Source organism: Miniopterus natalensis, chromosome 3 (assembly GCF_054644295.1).
Source record: "Miniopterus natalensis isolate mMinNat1 chromosome 3, mMinNat1.hap1, whole genome shotgun sequence".
Lineage (NCBI taxonomy): Eukaryota > Metazoa > Chordata > Mammalia > Chiroptera > Miniopteridae > Miniopterus > Miniopterus natalensis.
In genome coordinates this window covers 1,975,626-2,003,280 of record NC_142083.1, presented here as the reverse complement: position 1 = coordinate 2,003,280, position 27,655 = coordinate 1,975,626, and the positions used below count along the sequence as shown (strand labels likewise).

Genomic DNA, 27,655 nt, shown 5'->3' with positions numbered 1-27,655 from the left:
AGAATTTCAGTGGTGTACCAAAGACTATCAACAGTTATCTGAAAAGGCTGTTAAAATACACCTCCCTTTTCAAATTTCATATCTGTGAAATTTCACTCTATCCCCAAAACACAGAACAGCAGATGAAACGTAGAAGCAGATACGAGGATCCAGTCATCTTCTACAAAGTCAGACACTAAAGAGATCAGTCATTATCCCCAACTGTTTTTATTCTGGAAATTGTTAATTTTCATAAAGACGTGTTTACACTGATGTGTAAGGTTTACTGTTACTTTTAAAGGAATTAAAAATATTTAAATTGATCGGCTTTAATGTATAACGTGGTAAAAGTGGACACATATAAGCTACACAAATAAAAGCCCTTTGGGGGGATGTGTCAATAAATTTAAGAGACCAAAGAGCCTGAGACCCCAGAGAGGTGTTGGAATGGTAGACCGTCATCTTTAATATGCAAAAGAGACCATTAAATCTAAACCAGTAATTGCCAACCTTCTATGTTTGATCCTATGGGATGTCTCCAATTATCTCACTAGGCGAGCGGAGCTCTCAAAATGAAATTAATTTTAATTCACTTTAAACTATCAGTGTGTATGTCTCACCCAGTGCGAGGGGACAGAGGGCCACATAGAGTGGCACGGCACAAAAAGATCGGGCACAAAAAGATTAAGACCGGTGTGCTCACCAAAGGCAAGACTAATGCGTCGGAAACTGCCTGAGGTCAGCTCTGCCCTTCTAAACACAGCTTCCCTTGAAGGACCCGCTCCGAAGGAAAACGAGAGACAGGGCCACTTAAATGATGCTAAGCCCACTGACTAATTTTACTTAGATCGGGGCTAAATAAAGAATAGATTTGCCTGAGGACGGAAAACAGACCACGTGAGAAGGAACATTCGCCAGGCACCACGCAGGTGCGCAGAAGCAGGCTTACAGCTGGGAGGACAGGACGCACAGAGCTATTCCTGAACGAGTCACTAGTTACCGCACCACTTCCCATTCGGAGGGCTCTATTGATAAGATCAGTCCTGGTATCAGAGCCAGAGGCCACTGGACTCACGGCTGCCACCAAGCCCTCAGCGCCGATCAATTTCTCCCTTACTCGGTGGACAAGATCAGAGCAAAGGTGGCTGAGAAAAGAGCCAAGAGTCCGAGTCTCCACATTTCACTGTGACCGTTGAAGAAATGGGCGACGTTTCCCAGAGACCATGTTACCAAAACTGGCCACTGATGCGAGACTTCGGGGTGTCGATGCAGTAACTGGAAGACGGGGGAAGAGAAAGCCAGTCTGTGCCCGGGCACCCTAAAGAGCAACAGAGCTGAAGGAGGGTGAGCCTACAAGAAAGGCAAAGAACACGCAAGGCTAAACGTGGATTTACGTTCACAAAAACGTTAAGAACAGATGCGCAAAGAAAAACACAACAGGGAGAACACACAAAGAGCGATTTTCAATCTAGAAAGCGTCAAGAGAAAATAAATTTAAAGGCAGCAGAAAGTCTATCAGGAGCTTTAAGTGAATTCAATCTTTGGATCCGGACAGATGACAGACACACCGAGATAGCAGAGACATGGACGTCACCACAGAACCCCTCTGAGCACGGTTATGCAACCACGGACAACGGGAAGGTTTTCAGGAGACTGGAAACAGGCAACTATCCCCCCAGGTTGTAAAGATGAGGTCATCCTGAGCGCCCATGGGGTCCCTCAGAAGTCCTCCCAAGTCACGCTCAGCTCCTTGTGCACCGGCCTGCAGGTTGGTACATTCTGGAAATACCACAGCATGAGATCATCCCAGCAAAATATTTAACAAGTCTCTTGCTGTATCCTCGGGCAATAAAGACACAGACAAGTTGAAATCAGATGGCGGTAGTCAGACAGCATTGTAACTGACTTAACAGCCATGCCCGGACTCTCGCGGCCCTGTGCCCGTGGGCGAGGGGCTGGGCCGCCACGGTCTGCAGCCCACCTGGGCTCCCAGCGGTTCGCACCCACCTCGCCTCAGCCTCGCCAGGCCGCGTGCTGGCCGCCCAGCTCCAGGCCCGTCCTCCCCGCGGCCCCTGCGCGCCCGAGGCCACGACGTGCGAGTCAGCCTGCTGGCCCGGCAGGGGCGTGACGCTGGCACAGGGCAGACAACTGGATACGTGTCTATACATCCTAAATGGAGAACAACTCGGACGGCATCATTTCAAGATTTACACATGGCAAAAAGCTGAAAGAAACTGCTAATCTGTCGGACGACAGAATAAAAAAGTCAGAAAGTCCTTGGCAAGCCAAAGCAGTGGGCGAGCGCTCACACAAGGACATTCAACAGAGACGCAAGTAGAGCCTGGAACTTGGAATAGAAAAGAATCGGCTGTGCAGGGACAGAGTGGAAAAGGTCGGACGGGAACGGGGGGGTGCCGGCAGCACATCCGAGGTGGACCAAGGGGGCTGCCCTGCGCCCACATTGTCGGCGCCGAGAGACGCGCCTGAGGAAGAGACGAGCGCGTCGTGGTCAGAGCGCACGCAGAGCGTCCCGCCTCGCACGCGTCCCGAGGGGACCACACGATGTGAAACTTGTGCAGAAGGCAGCGCAGCGGTGACGGCGGGGAGGCCCCGTCGTTTGGAAGACGTGGAAGAAGTGAGGGGCACGTAGCCCGGGAAATGGGCACCCAGAGCGCATCCTCGCAAGTTCCACGTTTCTGAGGGACTGTCCAGGACGATGCAAGTCGGAGCCGGGCAAGTGACAGTGAATTACGACAATTAGAACCCCCAGGGCTTTCTCGGACGCCGGCTTCCCGGCGGACCCGTGTGACGCCCCGCCGGGCCTCGGGGACCTGAGAAGGGCCAATTCCTCTCCGCTGGGATGAGTTTGACCAGGTAACACCGCAGTTAACATGTATGATTCTGCTGTTTCACAAGGTAGATGCCGCGACCAGCCTCACATGACTCAGGGGCTCAATGATGAAGGAAACTGGACACAACTTTTCTGACACTGCCTCTGAGAAGAACGCTTGGGCCGCTGTGGAAAACGCAGCCAGGACGCAGTGCGATGACATACAAGCTGTGGACACCGCCCTGCCTCGCGTGGTCACCTCTGCCAACCTGCCAGCAGGTGCGGGACACCCGGGGCATCACCACATACGCAGATGCGCTGAAGTATAGAAAAATACAGGGGCAACTGACAAGAATGAATTTCTAAACCTTACAACAATAACCTCCCTCTTTTTTACACCGACTCCCAGACTCACTGACTCATTTAGAACAATTTTTCCAGCAAAAAAAAAATTGTTGACTAATCAGCTAATGAACACTATATATTCAACATGGAACTTTGCAAACCATCGCTGAAACACTTTCAATCGCCAGTTGCATGCCCGCGGTACAAATCTACACGTTTGAGATTAATTCAGATCACACGCAGAATTCAAAGTGAAGTAAATAAAATGCGACTTAACTCTAGAGCAAGTCAACGTCTCAATGTATTTGACGAAATGTAAAATATCGGCTGTTTTTGTGACAAACGGGTCAGCACCATTAATCACAGCTTCCAGCTGCAGCAACTCACGTTCAAATTAAAACCATGAAATCGCATCCCAGTGTCAAGATTCACACACACTGATCTTTTAACAGATTGTGAGAAAAAGTTAAAAAACCACACATTAAAAGAGGAACCTGGGGAAAATGTCCCACGATAAAAACATCTGAAAGAGCTTAGGCACACAGGCGGGACCCTGGGTTTTGAACGGCGGAGGAAGAACCGCTAAACAAAGCTCACAGCCGGCTCTTAAACCATGGCCACATCATAAAAAACATTTCTTTTTATAGCCACGGGGCCGAGGCTCGCTGTTTCTTTCCCTCCCGGCACACAAGCCAGGCCCGCCAGGCCGCATCCCCTCGGACCCGCAGGGACGCCAGACAGAGGCGGCTGCCCGGGCTTCTCCCAGTTCAGCTCGGCGCCCCCAGGACTGGCCCAAGAATCCTCTTCTGCAGCGGCTGCCCTCCCGCCGGCCAGCCCACGGCGCCAGGCGGTTCCCTTCCGGCACCGACACTGAAGTGTTTTGCTGTTTGAACTTGATTTAGAAGTGGGGTAGAGGCCTCATTTTCCTGCTTCAGGAGCCCCCCGATCAGCGAACTGAGCAACGTTCACACTGGGCATCAGAACCCACCGCACGGTGGAAACGAGGACAGGGCCCGGAGCCAGCAAAGGGCTAGAGCCCAGGTGAGTCCTGTCAGGCGTGTTCCAGGCCCAGATGGTTCCGGAGATGCCTACGACCGTCCTGTACCTGCCCTGTGCGCCCCTCCGGGGACCTGGCCTATTGGGCTCCCTGGACACATCCCCCAGGCAGATGCTAGGCAGGGACGTGCCCCTCCGTCTCTCCTTCCTGCCTCAGGCTCGGGCTGTCCTTTTAGGGGGTCACACATCCAGGCTCTGCTCAGGGAGGCCACACATCTCCCCGGCTCTCCGCCGACCTCGCTCTACGTGGCACCTGAGCCTCTCTGAGGAGGAGCCGGAAGGAAGGGACAAAGCATTGAGAACCTGCACTAGTGAGAGTGGAGGTGCCCCGGCCATTCCTGCCATCGAGGTGAACCGTCAGCTTCCCCAATTACTGCGCCCAGGTGAGCCCCGGCGGCTGTCCAAACACAAGACAAAGCCCTGGCCAGTGTGGCTCCGTTGGGTGAAGCGTCGTCCTGTGCACCAAAAGGTCTCCGGTTGGATCCCTGGTCAGGGCACATACCCAGGTTGTGGGTTCGATCCCTGGTCGGGGCACATAGGGGAGATAGCCAATCCAAGGCTCGGGCGCTCCCCCTCCCTTCCTCTCCCTCTAAGATCAAACACATCCTCGGGTGAGAGTAAAAACAACTGTAAGTGAGAGCCACCCGACAGTAGGAAAACCCCATCGCCAGCTCTGGGCGGATCACCAGCGACAGCCTTGAGATAAAGAGGCCGTCTGTTCATGCACCCTACATTTAAAATAACACCATCGCGCCCAGCTGGGCGTGGCTCAGCGGTTGAGCATCAACCTAGGATCCAGGTGATCGGGGTTCAATTCCCGGTCAGGGCACATGCCCAGGTTGCGGGTTAGCTGATCAATGACTCTCTCATCATTGATGTTTCTCTCTCTCTCTCTCTCCTTTCGTCTCTCTGAAATCAATAAAGATGTATTTTTAAAAATAAATAAAAAATAATAAAATAACACCATCGCCTCAAAGAAAGAGAATGTGACGGCCCCACTTCATGGATCACTGGCGGCAAAGGCCAGAGAGGGAAAGTACGTAGGTTATGTTCTGCCCGCTCAGCGTGCTGTGCACAGAATATTAGTACAAATAAACAGACCCCCAGCAACCCCCGCGGGACAGCCCGCTGAGACTTGCAAAGTGACACAAGGAAAAATGGAAATGGAAAGATGACACCGCTTACGCCTGACAGGGTCTGACGGGAAAACGTCAGCCAGAGGTGTACCCCCGAAAGCACGACATCAACTCGAGGAGCTCGCCGGGAGCTGTAAAGACTCCTGAACAACAACAGAAAGGTGTTTTACGTGCACACAAAAATGGATTAAAATACTGATAATCATTCTAATGTGGCTCGGAAGCAGATACTTTTTCACATAATTTTCCACCTTGCTGTTGTTATTACTGGTTTTCCCCCCGCGACGCCTCCTCTGTAAGACCTGCGCCTGCTGCCTGCAGTGACCAACGCGAAGCTGCGCACCAGCCTGCCTGCGCCGGTTGGGCAGAGATCGCTGCGCCCTGCGGCCTCGGGGACCCCTACGGAACGGACGCGAACTGGCTTATGCTGAGGAGTCCCTCACGCTGATAATGACCGTGCCACGTGTAATCTTTAACTGAGTGCTGCTCTGCCCAGACAGATCCGTCTTCTTTAATTAGCATTGAGATTTTTTAAATTTACACATTAAACTGATGGATTTGATAACATCTTGATCTTAGAGTTTTAAGTGCTTACATATTTAATCTTAATAATCCAGCAATATATAATTACCCAGAAATTGATATTTTTCTTTCTGGGTCTTTCCTAGTCACAATTTTTTTAAAAAAAAACACACAAATATGGACTTAACCTATTTAAAATAACTCCTTACAGGAGAGCAACCCAAGAAAAAGGCCACAGTGCTCAACAAAACATACTTTCAATGAGATTCAACCTGAGATGATTAAGACTTTCTTTTGATGTCTAAGGGAATATAGTATTTTAATAGCTTTACTGTGATATAACTGACATATAGTAAACTGCACACATCTAAGGTACATAATTTAAGTTTCAAAATATGTGTGCATCTGTGAAACCATCAGGACAATCCAGATAAGTGACTCCATCATCCCCCCTAATTTGCTTATGACCCGTTATGCCCTCCAATCTACCCCTCCCTCCGTCTCTGTCCCTACCCGAGGCAATCACTGAAATTCTTCGTCATTAAATATTAGTTTGCATTTTTCTAGAACTTCCTATAAACGGGACATAAATTCATCCCAGTGTGGGGATGCTATGTTATGCGCTGCATTTTCTCTGGCTTCTTCCACTGGGCATAATTATTTTGATATTCACCCTGTTGTGGCATGTGCCAACAGTCCATTCTTTTTTACTGCTGCGTACTATTTCACTGTATGGATATACCACCATTTGTTTATCCAGTCACCAACTGCTAACATTTGGGCTGTTTCTAATTTTGTCCTGTTACAAATAAACTTACCATGAACATCTGTGTTCAGGATTTTGTATAAACCTAAGTTTTCGTTTCTCCTACGAGTGGAATGGCTTAATCATAAGATTGGCTTGCATTTGCCTTAAGAGACTACCAAACTGTTTTCTAGAGTGGTTACAGCAATTTACATTTCTACTCTCACGTGTGAGAGTGCCAGTTCCTCTACATCCTGTCACCACTTGATATACTCAGGCTTTTTTATTTTAGACATTTTAATTTCTATTTCCCTAATAATACACGATGCTGAGCGTCACTGCATGAGCTTATTTACCTTCGTCTTATTTCCTTTGATGAAACATCATTCACACTTTTTGCCCATTTTTAAGCGTGCTGTTTCTTAACATTAAATTCTATGCATTCTTTATATATAATGGAAACAAGTACTTTATCAGATATGTGATTTTCAAATAATATTTTCCTAGTCTATGGCTTTTCTTTTCATTATCTAACAGTCTTTCAAAAGTCAGAAGTTTTTACATATTATAAAATCCAACTCACCAATTTTCTGGTTATGGATCATGTTTCTGGTATATTATTCAAGGAATCACTGCCTAAACCGAGGTCACAAGACTTTTCACCTATGTTTTCTTCTAGATCTTCTAGTTTTAGGTTTTATAATTACGTTTAGGGTCTAATTTTATTTAATTTTTGTGCATGGTATATGGTTAAGAGTGCTTTTAAATCTTGTGTCGTGTGTCATTATTTTTGTCCATTTGCTATTAATTTCTAATTTTATTGCATTTTTGTCAGAAAACACATTATACATGGCCATATGTATAAAAATTTCATATGTATCTCAAAACAACATGATCTTCTATTTGAGTATAAAATTACAGAATTACCAGATCGATTTGTTAATTAGCTATTTAAGTCCTTTATATATTTTTATTTATTTGACCCTTTGTCTTCTGAAAAAGTATGGCTACATTTTCTACTGATTATGAATCTCTTAATTTTTTTCTTACATATTTCCTTGTTTTAGCTTTATCTAGTTCAGATTTATGCAGTTAAATATGTAAAAGTTTATAATTGCTCAGTTACTTTAGTATATCAATATGAAATCTTTTATTCTAAATACTTTTTGCTTTGAATTTCATTTCATCTGATATTGTGCGAGTACATGAAACACAGAGTTTATTCTTATATTATTTATTAATTATTGTATTGTTTTCCATATGAACAACTGTAGGCCTACTTTTGCCCCCTGTATTACTCCAAGTACTTTCCTTTCAATGGTCTTTCCTTAGGGTATCTTTTCTATCTATTTTTACTTTACTGCATCTTTGCACTGTAGAAGTTTCTCTCATCACCAGATATAGCTCAATATGTTATAATCATTTTTATGCCACCCATATTACAAAGGGGGAATTTAATCTATTTACATTTATTGTGATTACTAATGTATATACAGATGTTACCTCTTTTTTATCATAACATTTTGCTGGTTATTTTGTTTTGCTATTTCCATTCTTGCATTTTGCTGAATTTATCAAATTTAGAAATGTCTTTTTTAAAAGTTCTCATGGAAAAATTCAGGAACATCTGTAATACCTTCAACAATAATAAAAAAAAAATTTTAATTCACACGATACAAAAAGAAGCAAAAATTGTATTTGTTCTCAATAAAACCTCACCTGATTCTCTAAGAAAATTTAACTGAATGTTATACTGATTGAATAAATCTTTTAGAGTTTTTTTAATGTATGTGTATATTACCCTACATTGTGGTTGTAGTGTTTACCCTTAATATTTAAAGATATATATTTAAACTTTAAATTTTCTTTTGTTAATGACAATCTACACTCTAAATTCGAAGAGAATATATTTTCACGGTCCTTTCCTTGCCTGGCTGCGGTCTCCCACGATGAAATCAGAAATAATGCTCTTTACGGGGTGTGTTTCTGTGATTACAAGCGATGCTGTGTTCACAGCACATCTAGGGATGCGTCTTCCTCGGCACCCAGAGGGCTCGTTAAGCCTGAAGACTCTTTTTTCCATATTTGAGGCTCTTTTCCTATTACTTCTTTATTTTATTCTCTCTGGTTTCTCTTTCCTTTCCTTTCAGAGCTCTTCTCAGAGGGACGTTGGAATTTGTACGGTTCTTCCCCGTCTCTTACATTTTCTCTCATACGTTCAAAGTGACCCACTTGCCAGGCATTCTGAGGACATTCCCTAGCTCAGTCCTTCATTCCACTAATTCACATCTGAGCTGTGTCAACTGACATTTTCATTTTAAATTTTAAAGCCAACCATAAATCTCCTAAGTCCTGTGTTAGGTTATTTTCCATGAATAAAAACCTCCTACATCTCCCTAAATGTCTTCTTCTGATCCCTCCATTACCTCTAGGTCCCCGACTATTTCTTCTGACCCTGGACAGGGCGATTTTCCTCGTACTGCGGGGTGTGTTGCGATCACAGGCCTACCTTTCGTTTGAGAACCTCCGCTTGCTGCGCTGTTGGGTGCAGCTCGTTTGCAGTAATGAAGGGGCACAAACGAGCGGCCTGTGTGTGGGCTCCCTCCCCCCGGCGGGCAGCGCATCGCTGCGGCACTGCCCGCCTCTCCCAGTCTAGCACCCCACGCGACGATGTCGTTGGTGGGTAAACACAGCTGCGATCCGCTACTTAACACCAGGAGAGAAGAAAAACAGAGGCAGAGCTCCAAACATAAAGCCCCAATTAATAATCCGACGCGCTCCCCGATTAATACTCCCGGAGAATTCCCCTCTACTTCACGTTTCCACTGTCTGTGCCTCAAGCTTCCTCTCGTCTTCCTTTCTGATAGATTGGCATCTATCTTGGTTACAGATTTAATTTATTATTATTTGTTTTCTGATCTATTTTGTCATTTTATGAGATTTTGGCAAGGGAGGAAAACAGGCACATTTTTTAAATCAACTTCCAGTTTTCAATCATAAGGGATTCCCATACTTGGATCAAAAATGATAATTAACTTTATAGGATAAATTTTCCACAGGGTCACCTCTCACGATGATGTCATTAATATCAGTGAATTTCAAGACTGAAATGATCAAGGGTCTCCAACACCTCCCGATAATACGTTGGGCCTGAAGGATTGAAAACCACAGATCAGGCTGCCTCAGAACAAACCCTCCCAGTTCTGTTTGGTTCAGCTGCAGGAAGCGTCTGAGGACCAAGCTAGTCTGGTAAGTGATGAGCAGCTGCCATTCCAGTTATAACAACCCAGCGAAGCTGTTTAATTTTTCTGAGAACTTCCATAATCATCAGCAGAGGCATCATGCGCCCACCAAAATATCCAAAGAAATAGGTTCACAGGTCGTGTGTGTGTGTGTGTGTGTGTGTATATGTCAGGGCAGGGACTATGTGCATGTGTGTGCATATGTCTGAGTGTGTGTGTGTCAGGGCAGGCACTATGTGCGTGTGTGTGCACATGTCTGTGAGTGTGTATGTGTCAGGGCAGGGACTATGTGCATGTGTGTGCATATGTCTGTGTGTGTGTGTATGTGTCAGGGCAGGGACTATGTGCATGTGTGTGCATATGTCTGAGTGTGTGTGTGTCAGGGCAGGCACTATGTGCATGTGTGTGCACATGTCTGTGAGTGTGTATGTGTCAGGGCAGGGACTATGTGCATGTGTGTGCATATGTCTGAGTGTGTGTGTGTCAGGGCAGGCTCTGTGCATCCTCAAGGCTAGTACTTATTAAATATTCACTGAAATGAATTCAACAAAACGTTTTGCTTCCGAAGGGTCTAGCATCGCTCTAGCACCCTGAGGGCATAATTGGGCAAATCCCCCCCCCCCCCCCCGGCTTAGAACTGCTTCAGTACAGTGGGCCCTGGAGAGGCGGTGTTTCGCCCTTCCTCACGACCGCACAGGCCGCTCCGGGAGTACTGCCACAGGACTGGGCGCCACGCGCAGCTGGATCACACGGGAAGGACAGAGGAGAGCCACAGAGGGAAAGGCCGTCCGGGAAAGGACAGATGAGACAGGAGTCACAGGTGACGGCGGCTTGGTTTCCAGGTGTGGCGTCCCCTTGACCTTTCTGTAGGACCCTCCTGTGCCTGCCCTCGACCCTGTCACAGCACCTCCCACGGCAGGCTGAACTGCTCCCCAAAGAAAACGGCGGCAACAGCGGCTCTGCCCAGGGAGCGTCAGTGGTTATTTCATGTCTGTAGAAGGAAACTTTGGGCTTTACCAAAATGTCGACCGTACAAAAAATAAAGATCCACAAAGGAAGGCAGGGTTAGAGGGAAACAGAGATGACACAGCATTACACCCCGCACAGCTGTTAGACGGGAGGCGCTCCAGTTCCAGGGGACACAGCCAAGTGGGGGCTGCGAGTCTGCGGGTAAAAAATAAGGGAGTTACGTTGTGCCCAACAGGGCAACCCGATCAGCATCCTCGGCTGCCGTAAGAGAAAGCGCCTGGAAACGCGGAGTCCTTGTCCAGTGTCCGGCCTGTTTTGTCAGCAGGAAACACTGGTCCCCTGACTCCCGGTGCTGTTGCTGCAACACCGCGAGGAAACCAAACACACAACGAAAATGAGCTGCTGTGACGGCGACCCCGTGGGAGGAACAGAAAACCTGCTCCTTCGTGAGGGACAGAAGTCGAGCCGAGAACCCAGCACGATGTTCTGGAGGAAGCTTGGTTGAGCTGGAAGACACAAAATGACCTCGTGGCCCTACAGAGAGAGCAGGGGTGAGGCGGGGACCCCGCAGGCACAGGCGACCCCTACTGCCAAGGGGGAGTCACAAGGCCAGGACACTCATTTCTAGAACATTCTACACATACGCAGCCTTAGAAGAAGTGATTATTAAGTGCTGCACTAAACTATGACTGGGAAGACAGATTTAAAACAACGTCCCAGGGCACGTCTCCAGGAGAAAACAAGAATTAAGGTCAGGTCTGCATCAGCCCAAAACAGACTTCTGGGCCCCCGGTTCATTTATTTGGCTCTGCGAGCACTTGGCTCGGTTTTCCCTTAGCAAGTGTAGAAAACGCTCGAACACCACCACCCTGGGATCCCGTTCAAGCAATTTAGATAGCCGTGGCCTTTCAACTCCCGTCCACGGGACCTGGCTCTCCACCAGCTCCGCTCCCCGGTGCGGCCTCAGCGAGCGAGAAAGTACGCAGCTCAGGGCCGAGCGCGCCGGTTCCTCCCCCAGGTAAGGAAGCAACACCTACCAAGGAGGGCCGACCGCCTGACGGCACAGCCACGCTCGGCCCACCACCGTGGGAAGGCAATTAGGGCAACGCCACTGTCGCTCCCACGGCCCCTCTCTGGAGGAGCTGCAGGCAATTTAGCGTGTCTCTTCCAGCCCAACCCCTGGGGAAATAAGTAGCGATGATTTATTAAAAGTTACATTTTACAGATAAGAAAACAACAAGACGTCCGAGTGTCTTGAGGCCGCTCCGCTCGCTCGCCGACCCACTCCCACCCTCACAATCACACAGCACGCGGACGGTGCGGCTCCCCGCGGGCTGGCGGCAGAGGGCCAGAGGTCTCCCGTGGGCCCGCCCTTGCCGGGGCCCCGCTCGGCGCTGTCAAGGCCGTTGCCAGGTCCCCATCCTTGCCACCCCTCCCGAACAAGGCCCTGTGCGCAGGGGCTAAGACAGCCGCCAAGGGCAAGGCGCCTTCTCCTCACCCGCAAGCAACCCAGGCAACTCCGCCTGTCCCTGCGACGTGGCCACAACCGCCTCGTGAGGTCTGCCTGCCCACACTGCTTCCTCTTCAAATTCACCACCATCTTCTGGTTTATATTGTCCTGACTCCCCGTCTGCCTTCATTGTGTAGCCAGAGAGCACGTGCAATTCACAGGGTTCGGTTGGGTTATTATTTCATTTGTTTAGCTGATGTGGTGGGGTTTTTCCGGAGCACAGAACACCTACTAGATGCATCCTAAAAGCGCTGTGCCACTCGGGTTATTGATCAATAGGAGGGGGTAGTGGGATATGGAGAAATAATCTTTTTTATTTTAATTTTTAAAAAAATATGTTTTATTGCCCGGCCGGGCATGGCTCAGCGGTTGAGTGTCAACCTAGGATCCAGGCGATCGGGGTTTGATTCCCGGTCAGGGCACATGCCCGGTTGCAGGATGGATCAATGGCTCTCTCATCATTGATGTTTCTGTCTCTCTCTCCCCCTCTCCTTTCCTCTCTCTGAAATCAATAAAGATATATTTAAAAATATATATATATATATATGTTTAGTTGATTTCAGAGAGAGGAAGGGAGAGGGAGAGCGAGACAGAAACATCAATGGTGAGAGTCGTCATTGATCAGCTGCCTCCTACACGCCCCCAACTGGGAATCGAGCCCACAACCCGGGCATGTGCCCCGACAGGAATCGAACTGGGATCTCCGGGTTCAACCACTGAGCCACACCAGCCAGGCTGGAAGAATAATCTTTACATACAAAACTGTGAAAATGCACCAGGTAAAAACTAAAGAGCTATTCTTCCTCTGAAATAAGTTTTAACAAAGGATCCTGGAGGAAGAAAGCTTTATTCTGGTGAAAGACATATGGCCGCGTACAAAAAGAAATGAAAGGAAGCCGGCAGCAGCCCCCACCCAGGGCCTGTCAGGAGGGAGCCCTGTGCAGTGTCTGGAGAAATGCAAACGCCCTGGACACATCCACAGCACCTGAAGGTAACGCGGCAGAGGAGACAGCACCTTTCACTGGGAGGCCAACTCCCCCAGGCAAACAAAGGAACGGACCCTGCAAACATCTGTTTCCCATAACGGCTCGGCTGCCGAAAGCAGCAACCTTTGAGCAACGGCTGAGCTGACGTCCCCAATAACTATCCCATCGCCGCTGCCTGGGCCAAGCAAACAGGCACATGAACAGACCTGCTCTTCCCACAGGACCCTCGCCGCCCTCTGAAAACAAGCAAACTCTCTTCAGAGGAAAAATAAAATCAGCACAAACAAAAATCTCCATGAACTTTCCCCGACAGCAACAATGACACCGAAGCATCTCTGATCCTTTCTCAAGGTCAACTGGGTGGACAAGAGGGGCCGGGAGGGCGCAGGTGGACGGCTCAGACGTAAGCATCAGGTTACCGGAGGAGAACACGTCGCCTGCTACCACCAACCCAGGCGGCAGGAAATTCAGGGAAGGGAGAGGAATGCACCGCGTCTGGACCCTCGCCAGCACCAGTAACAACCCCAGCGTGGTAAATGAAATTTCCTCTCTGGCTTCTCCCACTGTGCAAAATCAGGAGGAAAAACATCTATGTATGTGTAAAGACCTGTAGACTTAAGAACTGGAAATTTCTAAGATGAAAACCGTCAGAGCTGTGATGTCGCCGCAGTGTGACCACTGCTCTCAGCCCGGCCTGAGGCCAGAGCTCCACTCACCTTAGAAACGTGGCTAAAACCCCTGCGCCAAGCAGGAGGAAGCTGTTCAGAGGCACCAAGAGAGACAGAGATTTGCCAGGAGGAATCTGGAAACGGGAGAGGTGGAAGGGAGAGAGGGACAAACACATTTAATGTGCATGCACCTGCACTGGGAAAAACACGCTGGGCAACTAACCAGGAGGCTCCCTTCCCCGGACGCCTCAGCTGACACGGGGGGGACACAGTGAAGAAGAGACACCTTGTCTACGGGGAGAAAGGAGTGGTCTTAAATAGAAGACGCAAATCAATGTGCGTGACTTGGGTTATTTTTAAAGACCTTGGGGGAAGAAGGCTTTACTGGATGGTGTTTGGGGCTCTGGCTGGTGTGGCTCAGTTGGTTGGGCACCACCCCCGTGCACCAAAAGGCCACCGGTTCAGTTTCCGGTCAGAGCACAGGCCGGGGTCACAGGCCCCAGTAGGGGCCACGCAGGGGGCAGCCGGTCGATGTTTCTCTCACATCAACGTTTCTCTTTCTCGCCTCCCTTCTTTTCTCTCTAAAATCAATAAAAATAAAAATATTTTTTAAAAGAAAGTTGTTCTGGAGGGGTGAGAATGTAATTATAATAAAGGTAAATTTTCAAAAATGTTAGTTTCCGCTATGGGCAGGCAATCTCTAAGTACTTCAGGTGACATGAACTAATGTCCTCACAGGATTACATGATGCAGGAACGATTATTACTCCATTTACAGATGAGGAAACGGAGACCCGGGGACGTGGACTCACCTAGGACGACACAGAAGGGCTGGGCTTTGAAACAAGTCACTGGGAGGAAGGAAAATTCTTTGAAAGAGTAACCTGTCCGTCCAGGAGCCCACTGTCCTGCACAAAACCCAGAAAAATAAAAGTAACAGAGCAAGACAGGCAGAGTAAGTCATTAAAACAGAAAGAGAAAGAATTTAGATCAGTTTCAACAAAAACTTCCTAAAGGAAAGACTACGCAGGACAAACAAGTTCACGAGCAACATACCACAGAAGGCCCCTCACGGGGTGGAGCCCGCGGCCTTGCTGGGTGGTGTGAGAATCCCTCCCAGTGTGGAAGGGCCGACGGGCAACCTGTCCTAGGCCCAGAGAAGCAAGGCTGGGCTCTGATCAAGGAGAGCGGCGGGTGCGAGTGCCCCCTGTGCCCGGGCAGGGCTGTGCTCGTCTCGACCCTGGATCAGCACCCCGCTCCGGAGCGAGCCTGCAGACTGCGCTCAGCAAACACTTGCTGAAGGAACGGATTAGGGAACACGGAAGAGCGTGAACAGGACGTGCTTGTGGAAGGTTCCAGGTGGTCTGGAACGTGGAGGCGAGACTGACGCAGAAGGCGGACCCCAGGAACCCGAGAGGAAAGCTGCCCACGGCACTGGAGGCCCAGCCCTGGCCGCATAGAGTCTGACTCGAAAGGACTAAGTGAGGCGACCAGGAGACAGAAACCAACGGGAAAAGCAGCTGCGGGCGTCAGAGGCCGAGTCCTAGGGAAGCAACGTGCTCCCGTTTTACCGACGGTCTGAGCGGTAAGAGCGCCAGCCTGTGCGGACCAACGGTGCCCGCGGTAAGGGAAGCGGCAGGGGCCACGGGAGCCCCTTCCTCCGAGTACAGAGCCACCAGGCAAGAGCTAGTGCCCAGGTCACCGCCACCCGGCTCCAGGTCACCGCAGTCGGTCGCTCGGCGTCCAAGTGCCCCGCGCGGCCCCCTCTGTGAGATAACGCACCTGCTCTCCGGCGTGAAGGCGCAGAGATGAAATGAGAACGTGAGGGAGAAGAGACATGGAAATAAGGGACAAATAGGAAAAACACTTTGCGTTCCGATTTCACATAGAGATCGGCCTGGTCAGTGCAGCCTCGGAGGGTGACAGGCTGAGGAGAGCGAGGCATTCTCCGTGCGGCGAACACAGAATTCGTCCGTCGGACACCCGGCCGGACCGACCGCCTGCATCCCCCAGTCGTCCCAACCACGTGCACATTGCCCCCACCCCAGCTTTAAGGATCTCACGGTTCAGTGATGGAGACAATCATGAAAACAAATATTTGAAATCAATGAAATTTTTTTAAATAATAAAATTAGGAGGGAAAATACGCCCACGGTTAGGGGCGACTGCAGAAAAGACCCTATGAGAACGAACATTCATGTGAGTGAGACTTACCGAAACGTGTAGGCGAAAGATGTAAGAAATGCCCTCATCAAAGAAAACTCTGGTAAGAACACAGAATTATACATGTATATGTGACATGTTACACGTATCAATTATATGTGCACACATGCACAAACATCTATCTGTTATGTGTGCAAACATAAAGTTTATTACAAGAACATTTGTGTTTTATGATTTTTGTCGTCAAAATGACAAACCAAGTATGGCAAAGTCAGAAGTCGCCACCCGTGGCCGACTTGAAACATTAACGCTGCACGAGTCAGAGGCGCCTGTGCGAGGACTGAAGCACACCTGTCCCGGCACAGCCCTAAAACCACACCTGAGAGCATCAGCGGGCACATGAGGGGATAAAAATGAGAAGGCGATCAAGCAACAGGAGTTTCTATTTTATCAGGTTAAAAATAGATCAATGGTTCGAATGAGCTTTAAGAACAAGCAGGGTAGAGTCAACATCACAGAGCAACTGAAGAGGAGATAGCAGAGCACTTTCTTCTAGGTCGTCCAACCCACCGATATTCTCCTGAGCGCCAGAGCCCTCCCCCTTTCCTGCGCCCGAGGGGCTTCATTGGGGCCAGAGCCCTCCCCCTTTCCTGCGCCCGAGGGGCTTCAGTGGGGCCAGAGCCCTCTCCCTTTCCTGCACCCGAGGGGCTTCAGTGGGGCCAGAGCCCTCCCCCTTTCCTGCGCCCCGAGGGGATTAGGTGGGGCCAGAGCCCTCTCCCTTTCCTGCGCCCGAGGGGCTTCATTGGGGCCAGAGCCCTCTCCCTTTCCTGCGCCCGAGGGGCTTCATTGGGGCCAGAGCCCTCCCCCTTTCCTGCGCCCGAGGGGCTTCAGTGGGGCCAGAGCCCTCTCCCTTTCCTGCACCCCGAGGGGATTAGGTGGGGCCAGAGCCCTCCCCCTTTCCTGCGCCCGAGGGGCTTCAGTGGGGCCAGAGCCCTCCCCCTTTCCTGCGCCCGAGGGGCTTCAGTGGGGCCAGAGCCCTCTCCCTTTCCTGCGCCCCGAGGGGATTAGGTGGGGCCAGAGCCCTCTCCCTTTCCTGCGCCCCGAGGGGCTTCATTGGGGCCAGAGCCCTCTCCCTTCCCTGCGCCCCGAGGGGATTCAGTGGGGCCAGAGCCCTCTCCCTTTCCTGCGCCCCGAGGGGATTCAGTGGGGCCAGAGCCCTCTCCCTTTCCTGCGCCCCGAGGGGATTAGGTGGGGCCAGAGCTCTCTCCCTTTCCTGCACCCCGAGGGGATTCAAGGGCTCCCTGAACTGAGCGGCTCCTTTGTTAACTTAGTCACACGGGTTAAGGCCCTGACGACATAAGACTCAGCCCAAAACCCCAGACGGAGGGTGCAGTGAACGACTGAGTGGTGGACGGGTGGGGAACAGCCTGGGCAATAAACGTGCGCGACCGGCAGAGAACCCGCCGGCAAAGCTTTACCATCGGAACCAATATGCTGCGGGAAGACCGGACACGACGGAACCGCAGTGTACACAGGCGACTCTGAAGGAAACACGGTTCGCCCTGCGTAGTGGGTGGCTTACTTTTCTAGGATGATGTCAGGTTCTCTTCCTATTTTTCATTCAAGAATACACTTCTGGATATGGAAAACGGAGGAGTATGGTTTCTGAAATGGCACTGAGGGCACATAGTTCTTTGATTCATACAAAAGAAAACAATGTTTATATGACTTATAACTCACCCACAAACTTTATATAAAGAAAAGGAAATGTTTCTAGGAAAAGCGTCAAGAGCAGAGGTAAAAAGGAATCACCTACGAGAACAACAAATCGCAGTGTTTAATCACAGGTCACATTAATACCATACGAGGAAAAGCGAGAGACACCGAAGCGGCGTAAAGCGCTGTACCTCCGAGCTCCTTCACGTTCAAGACGGCGTTCTGGAACGGCACCGCTTTTATACTGAAACCTGGAATTAGAAAGCAAACAGAAAACAAGTCAGTGACAACCCTTTAAAACACACAAGATGCTCAAATCCCCTTTTTTAGTCACATTAAGAGTTACTTTTCTTAGGTCTTATTTATACTAGAAACTCGATTTCCGAGATACCTTGATAACCTGATATTATCTGCTATTGTTTTTCAAAACACACTTGTGGGTTACAGCAAAATATAACCCTTTTCTTCAACACGTTGTCCTAGTCTTTAATTAATGTCTAATGTCACTTTGAAAATTTTATTAATTGTAAGAAAGACACTTGGAAATATAAAGAAACTTCAAAGAACATATTAAATCTACTGGGACCTTTGCATCGAACAAATCCTAAGGTTAATTTTTCTCTCACATGTAGCTGAGCAACCCTAGAGATTAGGGGATCTAAGTTATAACCATCTTATATTAGAATTCCAGGGTATTTACGCTGGTTTTCTTTTAGGGACGTGGTTAATGTCATACATACATTTTTCTTAAAAGTACAATCATACTTGTTTACGCAAGGTGATTATTTTATAATGCATGCAATAAATGATTTCTGTTATAAAGATATATTCAGAGTATAGTTTTAGGATTAAGCAGGCATCTAGGACTTCGCTATATCGTTTAAGTCGATTCAGTTGTAAGACAGGTGAGCGTGCATGTACCTAACACGCCACCCAGGTAAACAAAGGTACACACGCAATATTTCTGGAAGGATCCTCGAGCGACTGAACTCATAGATACTGGGGAGAACTGGGGTCTGGAGGTCTTAACTAGTACAAGATGCTTTAGTCCCACTGAAAGTTTTCACCAGACACAAGTACCCCTTTTTCAATGACAAGCCCTGCTAATTTTTAAATTTGACTCAGTGATTTTCTGCGCACCCAATCAACTTAAGGTTTTAAGCATTTCATATGTGCAATTACCAGATAGATTAAACACAGTCCCTTTTTCAAGAAACTATTATCACAGAGTAAGAAAGACGACTTGGAAACACCTTCTGCGGGAAGCCAGTCAGGTGACACCGGACAGGTAAAGTACACAAGGGAAGGCGTTCACGAGAGGAACTTTCACGCAGCCGTGCTTTACTTTATGAAAACGATCAATACGTTCCTTTTCACGGGCCACCCGCCCACTGCCGCCTCTTGTAAACTTTCTCAGCACTTCATGGCTCTATACGTTGGGTAACGTAAGGGAGTGGAGATCGTGTGATGGTCAGGCAGTGACCTGGCGTCAGACAGAGCCGGTTGGAATGAGCCCTGGGCCCGTGGGTGACGTCCTGGCCCAGGCTTTCAGGCCTGCAGGCGGGGTGACAGCCCCCTCGCAGTTGTTGGAAGGCTGAGGGGATGTATGCATTATTACCTTTATCACTGGGCCCGGCACAGATGCACACACCATCTGTAACGGCTGGCACTATAGTCAACCAATGCTCTACTGTTGCTGACTGAATCATTAGGCGAGTGCACCTTCTGAGCTCTGAGCACAGACTCTGCTGGAAATGCTGGGCATTAATTGATCAGATCCTTGGCTGGCGCTGCCCAGATCACCCCGCAATGAAAAGTACCTTTGCCCGGAGTGACGAAGTGCGAAGAGCTGACACCTGCTGCCCAGCATGTCAGTGTGCACCGGGCTCGCTAAGAACCTTCCAGAACACCCCGATCCCGTGCGGGTTCGCTGCAGCCCGGCTCAGCAGCACGGTTAGTGGCAGGTGCAGAAATGAGGCACAGCCCAGGGGCCTGCGAGGAGGCTCTCCAGGTGCCTGGCCTCTGGGAGATTCGGGGAAGGAAGCCAGTGCCACTCACAAACTGCCGGCACCAACTGGGCCTGCAGGAGGCGTGGACGCTTGGATGCATCTCCTGCCCTCCCAGGGGTGCGCACGGACTAAAGGGCAGTGACTGACATCCTGAGAGCAAAACGCCCCCCGCAACACTGAGCGGTGAGCTAGCGGTTCCTCTTGGGACAGCTCAAGGGAGGGTTTTCCAGGGGAGCGGGACAGGCCCCAGCTCTGGAAAAGTCACAGCCGTGCCACAGGGCAGCCGGGCTGCATCTGCTCGGGTTCTAAAAAGCTGATGGTGCGCAGGCCTGCAAAGGGAAGCGGTATCCTCCCAGAAACTGTCGAACTCACGTGCAAACTACAGTGTGTGAAATGTTTTATTCCAACAGGCCGCTTATATCACTGTTACCGTCCTTAATCCCCGCACAGACTCCGTAATAAATCGACCACAAAAATGTCCTCAGACGTCCACGCTAAAGGAAGGAAGCTCACAGTGACACTTTACAGGCATATAAACGTTTCTGAGAATGCTCGTAAATGCGCCCTCTCCGAGCGGAACACGTGCGGCTGGATTTACACGGCGAAGGTGCGCAGACGTCCACGTTGCCGTCTCCGCGTCACTCCTACAATAAAGCCACAGTAATTGATGTGCGAGACGAACCTGGTGATCAGTCCGGAAAATAAGAACATGTACTGTGCGTGGAAAGGAAGCAAACTTTCCCATTTCAGTCTTTCTAAATGTTTGTCGGGATTGAAAAGAACGAAAAGTCAGAGGCACAGGTTCGGTTCACCAGCAGGGCAGTCACGAAGGGTGACAACCACCCAATCGGCTGTTTACACTGGGCTGGGCGAGGTCGAGAAGGAGTGAATGTTTAGTACGGTGCAAAGTTCCAACCATCAAAATACGTTTCTTAGAGGGTTGCTCTGAGGAGTAATCGGCCCCAGACGGCACTGGCTCTGCAGCAAGTGCCCAGGTTCCAATTCCAGCTCTACCACTGCTAACTGTCTGACTTTGAGCAATTTACTTGATTCCCCTGTGCCTCAGTTTCCTCGTCTGTAGATGAGAGTGGACAGCACTCAGTGCTATAAACTGTGTTTGCTTTTTTAAGTAAAACTAAAACTCCAGAACATTCATGGTCAGCAAACGGCTCTTGGATGCTCTCTCCCCGTCAAGACCACATGGGGCCTCGGGCTCTGATGGATTATGTAGCAGCGGTGAAATAAGACGTTCTGTCTCGCCCGGCCAGCATGGCTCAGGGGTTGAGCGTCGACCTAGGATCCAGGAGATGAGGGTTCGATTCCCGGTCAGGGCACATGCCCGGGGTGCGGGTTCGATCCCCAGCAGGGGGCGTGCAGGAGGCAGCCGATCAATCACTCATCATTGATGTTTCTCTCTCTCTCTCTCTCCCCCTTTCTCTCTGTGAAATCAATAAAGATATATTTTTAAAAAAAAGACTTGCTGTCTCGGCAATCACAAACAAATGCTCATCCAGGACTTCCATAGTCTACAAATCTGTGGTCTCCCCTCTCCCCCAAATCTAACCTGCCACCTGGTTCTCGGACACGTCCGCTCTCCTCATGCTCTCTGCACAACTCAGCGTGGCCGCCCCCACCCCCTGGACAGCTGCAGGGGCCTCCTCACTGAATGCTTTGCATCTGGGCCACCTCCACACACTGGCAGGAGCGCTCTTCCTGAAGCCCCTCAGCCCAGACCTGAGAGTCTCTCAGGTCTGGGCAGAGTCCGCAGTACCTAACGAGGCCCCACCTGCTCGAGGTCTTCCCCCTGCCCCCACATTACTCAGCACCAGCTTCCCCCCTTTCCTATTCTTCAGTGGGCCTAAAACAAGCCACACTCCTTCCACCACAGGGCCTTTGCACACACTGCTCCAAAAGCCGGTGCTCTTCGCCCCCCTGGCAAAATCTTCATCCTTCGGGTAGTGTTTTAACTTCACTTCCAGGCGAGCTTTCTCTGGAGTGTCTGAGTTTTGGGGTTTACTTTGAGTTTGGGGTTTTATTTTCTTTGGGGTTTTTTTGGAATTCGTGTTCTTCCAGCACTCAGCACTTCTACGTGATTCCACAGTTGTAACTACCTTTCGGTTTATTTGTCTGTTTCGTGTCTGTCCCCCGCTGTACTGCCCAGCGATGGGGAAGTGGTGGAGTGTCTCCCGCAGGCCAGTTCTAGGCACGTGACAGGGTCTCAGTATTTGTTGAAAGATCTGTGCTCAGGGCTATTTGCTTCCTAATTTAGCTGTCACAACAGTCCTAATGTCAATGTTACAAGACTGTCCCAGGAGGACAGGGACACCTAGAGGGTTAAGCACCCTGTCAAAAGCACCAAGTGCCACATTCAAACCTGAGCTTGCCCCACCCTCCTCCAACAAGCTCATAGATTCAACTCTTTTGTCCAATTTTGAGCCTAAACACCGGTGAAACTAACTGGGGAAATACACACACATATCTAACAAACTCACTAATTTACTTTCCCTGCTACTTATAAATAATCCAACATAAGGAACCAAACTGCCTGTTCTCAGGTCTACTTTGCACGGCCTTCTGATTAATGGAATAAAAACAATAGCAGGAGTTTAGAAAGTGCTTTTTAATAAACATTATAATAAAACCAAGAAGTCAGGCGGGCGGAGAAAGTCCAGCTGACTCAGCCGAGAGCCTCACTGCTTCTTCCTACAAAACCAGTGTCCCTGCCGCTCTGCACAGGAAGCCACTGCTGATGTGACAACACCGTGTCCCAGAGGCCCGGCCACAGCTCTACACCCGCCAGTCTAAGATGGGGTGCTTTGCCTTAAACCCCTCATCTGCAAAATCAGTGGACTCGATTAGCTCCTTAAAGTTTCATTAGCATCGGGATTCCTGTTTCTATTAAACAGGAAGGAGGGAGCAGCAACAACAGAGCCCGTCACCAATGGCTTCTGGCAACTGGCTGAAGCCCCAGGAAAGGTCTCCCCGGACTCTGCTCCAGCGACTTGAGGGCTGGGGCCTTAGCCACACGGTCACTTTTTCCTGGCCCCCTACGCTGCCCGAGTAAGGCTGAGACCTCTCCTAAGAGTTAATCCCACCACTTCTAATAAATATGTGACTTAGCAACTCTTTGGGGAAATAACTGTTTGCACAGACTTTCAGTTTTTGTCTTTTAGTCTTTAAATCCAACAAAACCTGTGACATAAGAGAGATGGATTGGAATCTTTAAGGCAGGGAAAGCATTTCTGGAACTGCGACAAATTCATTTGGGAGGGAGGCTCGTCTATTTTTATTCCCTGTGTGGAACACGAGTATTTTACTTGGACCCATAGACCAACCTCCCCCCGACCCCCCATCACACACACACACACATCTGCACACATCCACACAGACATGTGGTGTGTGCTTCTGGGATCCCTGGGTCACCCTAGAACTGTTGGAGGGAAGACACCCCACAGACCTGGTGGCCTCGACCTGGACCATGAGCATGATTCATGTCATGGTAGCTTTGTGATGTCTGGACAAAGGCCCAGTGAACTTCTTCTAAATGTGATTTCAACCTCATAAAAGGAAATCTAATCTTCTGGCGTTTATAAAACAGAGTCCTTTACAGATACCAAAATTCCACCTTCTAACTCTTCTCTTACTTGACCTAACACATGTGCAGCTAATACTAAAGTTATTACAATGCCTCATTCGAACGTTTGTGAAACCTGTCTGTATTTCTTTCCAATTTTCGTAATCTTTTTCTGTTTTAACTGAGTGACCTGCGACTTGACAATTTTTCAGGTGCCGTAATACACACCCTAAAAGATACTTTCAACCCTTTTCAGTTCCGAGTGTGACTTTTCTTGAGGTTGCTCTTGTTACATCAATATATTATCCAAAGACTTTCGACTCCGTTCCTCTGGTTAAAAAGAAAAAAAGTGACTATTTGTGTGATCTCCAGGTTAACAAGCCCTTGTATCAACAACCCCCTGTGCATATAAGTCGAGGAATTCACTCTGGCCAGAGTTCACTTTTGTTTCTGGACTAAGGTGCAAACTACCCCATTTTTCATTCTCTGCCACCAGGACCTGCTCTCTGGAGGATTTCTTGGCTCATGAGTTTTGACAATTTAAGTATCTTTTTAAAATGATGTCAAGGTAAATGATGGCTGAAGTTAACAATCCGATAAAGTCGAGGCTCCCTTTCCCGAGGAAGAGGCTGGCCTTCCTGCCGTGCTGACGCCGGTGGCCACGCCCTTCCTGGGCACATGCTCACTGAAGCAGCCAGTCCTCAAGGCAGAGTCTCCTTCCAACTGTTCCTAACTCTCCGACAAATACTTCATTTCTAATGGGCATGGTATCATCAAAACATGAGAAATAATTTTACAGTAAAATGTCACATAATTCAGCAACACCGACAAAGCACACTATTGTGTTTAAGTTCTATTATAGTTTCCAATTCGAAACTGTAGAATTGCGTGCTTCCATTTAAAAAATAAATGTAGGAAAACAAGCTGGCGGCGTAGGGAACAGCTGCCCCCGCCGCCTCCCGCAACCACATCAAAATTACAACTAAAACACAGAACCACCGACACTCAGAGCCTCCTGAGATCCGGCTGCACAGAAGCCCCACAGCCGGGGAGCTGAGGAAGCACCGAGAGTGGTGGGGGGGGGGAGACGCGGGCGGGTGGGAGCTGAATAGAGGGACCGCCAGGGGCCCACCCCCAGTGCCGCTGTTAGAACGGGGGGGGTCTCGGCGGCAGGGGTTTCCCGGAGGAGTGAGGGGCTAAGCCCCACAGCGGCCCCCAGCCCAGGGCTCCAGGCTGGGAAGAGACGTCCCCACACCTCCGGGCTGTGAACCCAGCGGGGACTGTCCCTGAGGGTCGGAGGCCGCGGGAGCCCCAGCAGCTCCTCTAAAGGGCCCGGCGCAGACTCCCTCGGACGCTCCCTCGGAGCCCAGCGCCGGGAGCAGCCGGAAAGGACCCGGGACACTCGGGGGGACTAACCTGCCTGGGATCCGGGCGAGAGGCGGAGGGCGGCTTCCTCCCGGGCAGAAGGGCTGGCGGAGGCCGTGGCTCCTGTGGCCGGTCCTCCCCACACAGCCCGCGGGCAGGCACCATGTTTGAGTCGCCAGCACCTGACTCACGCCTCTGGCCCCGCCCCGTGACTCCCGGAGGCCCCGCCCTCCCCACCTGCAGCTCATCCGGGCCATTTCCAGGGGCTTTTCCGTGCAAGTGGCTTCTCGAGCCCCATGCTTAGGACTTTCCTAAAATCTCTCAAACAAGCAGCAGCTGCCCCATACAGCTTGATAAGCGGCCCCAGGCCTGGCACTAGCGGCAGCTGCACTGGCTCATAGCTGGGCCTCTCCTGGGCACCGCCAAGCCCAGCACTAGGAGCAGCCACCTACGGTTTGCTGTGCAGCTCATGCTGCGTGGCCCTGGGCAAGGCACTGGCACAGGCTGACTTTGCACCTCCCGGGAGGCCCCAGAGACAGTGCACCTGGTGGTCAGACTCGACCACGCTGGGTTACAACCCTACCACATCCACGAGTGACACTCAAGGGGCTTGGCGAACACCAAAGCCCCACTGAAGTAAATCCTGCTCCATGGGGGTGTCTCCAGCACAGCAGCTCTTTGGCTGTAGCTGCAGCTGGTCCTCACAGCCGACTGGCCTGGGGGTCAATTCCTCCCAGTGACGCCAACAGCAACCAAGGCTCAACTACAACAGGACAGTGCACACAGCCCACACAGGGGAGCACCTAGAAGGCCCAGCTCAGGGGACTGGGAGGCTGAGCCACTGGACCCTACAGGACACCTACTACACAAAGCCACTCTACAAGGTCCAGGAGACATAGCAGCTCTACCTAATACATAGGAACAAACACCTGGAAGCAGCCAAAATGTGGAGGCAAAGAAACATGTCACAAAGGAAAGAACAGAAGAAATCTGTAGAAGAGGAACTAAATGAAATAGATGCAAGCAAGCTACCAGATACAGAGTTCAGAATTTTGTTTATAAGGATGTTTAAGCAGACTGTTAGGGAAATAACTGAGAAAATCAATGACATAATAAAGTACCAATTTGAAATGAAGGCTAAAGGAACTGAAATAAAGAATAATTTACAGGGAATCAACAGCAGAGTAGAGGACGCTGAGAATCAAATCAGCAATTTGGAACATGAGGAAACAAAAAACACCCAACCAGAAGAGCAAAAAGAAAAAAGAATCCAGAAATATGAAGATAGTATAAGGAGCCTCTGGGACAACTTCAAGAGGCCCAACATCTGTATTATTGGGCTGCCAGAAGGGGAAGAAAGAGACCAAGAATTGAAAACTTATTTGAAAAAATAATTACAGAAAACTTTCCCTACATGAGGAAAGAAATAGACTTACAAGTCCAGGAAGCACAGAGGGTCCCAAACAAGAGGAACCCAAAGAGGCCCACAGCAAGACACATCGTAATTAAAATGCCAAAGGTTAAAGACAAAGAGAGAATCTTAAAAGCAGCAAGAGAAAAGCAGTTAGTTACCTACTAGGGAGCTCCCATAGGACTGTCAGCTGATTTCTCAACAGAAACCTTGCAGGCCAGAAGGGAGTGGCAAGAAATATTCAAAGTGATGAAAAACATGGAACTACAACTAAGATTGCTCTACCCAGCAAAGCTATCACTTAGAATTGACGGTCAGATAAAGAGCTTCTCAGACAAGGAAAAGCTAAAGGAGTTCATCACCACCAGACCAGCACTACAGGAAATGTTGAAGGGTCTTCTTTAAGAAGAAGCTAATGAACAAAAGAATCTGACAAACTAAATAGATCCAGAGACACTGACGCAGGCAACAGATGATCATATTTCAGAAGAAAGAGGGAAGGGGGATGGAGGGTGAGAAGAGATTAACCAAAGAAGTTATATGCATATATGCATAGCCCATGGACACAGTCAATATCAGGGTGAAGGCCTGGGGAGGGGGTGGGAGTGAAGTGGAGGGGGTCAATTGGGCGGGGAAATGGGACACCTGTAATACTCTCAACAATAAAGATAAATTTAAAAAAATAAAATTAAAATTAAAATAAATGTAAATTTTATTTTCCTCTACGGAAGACTGAAAAGATTATAGGTTGGAAAATATATTCAATTGAGGTACCACATTTTCATTAACAAACTCCCTTGAAATCGGACGTTCAAATTACTGCGGTTTGCCCTGGCTGGCGTGGCTCAGTTGGTTGGGCGTCGCCCTGTGCACTGCAAGGTCGCTGGTTGGATTCCCAGTCCGGGCACATGCCCAGGTTGCGGGCTTGATGCCCAGTCGGGGGCATGCAGGAGGCAGCCAATCAATGTTTTTCTCTCCCTCTTCCTGCCTCTCTTTCTAAAAATCAATAAAACATCTTTTTAAATAATTACTTCAAAGTTTTAATTACCCAAAATGTTGCATTTCGGAATCACGTCGTGCATACAGTTTCTTTGAAATGACATGCTCAAAATAAATTTTCAGTGGCCTCACTACTAGGCCAAAAAATGTGAAAGTTTTGGTGACCTTAGACTTACATGAACAATTGCTTCCCAAGAAAAGGGACACTACCAGCCAATGCCACCAGGAACGCATGCACCAAGGCCTCCGCAGTGTTGCCTCGCATCACAGAGAAACAGTGTCCGTAAGCTAGGTATAAAATTAACATTTTCTAACTTACTCTCTAGGAAAGTGGAGCTTCGGGTAAAGTTAAACCTTTTCCTTCTATCTGCCTGCCATTCATTCTTCCCAGGAATCATCTTTTTGGGACTTAGCTAAATTTATCAATTAGA

The 27,655-nt window shown here is 49.2% G+C and overlaps 1 protein-coding gene across 1 annotated transcript in view; it reads right to left on the bottom strand.

The window, feature by feature from the left end:
* The window catches only part of ARL15 (ARF like GTPase 15), a 257,775-nt gene that overhangs the window by 142,815 nt on the left and 87,305 nt on the right, over positions 1-27,655 (bottom strand). Inside the window, exon 3 of the mRNA XM_087815256.1 lies at positions 18,058-18,117. Within this exon, the coding sequence (XP_087671382.1) occupies positions 18,058-18,117 (60 nt within the window). The remainder of the gene's footprint in view (positions 1-18,057; positions 18,118-27,655) is intronic.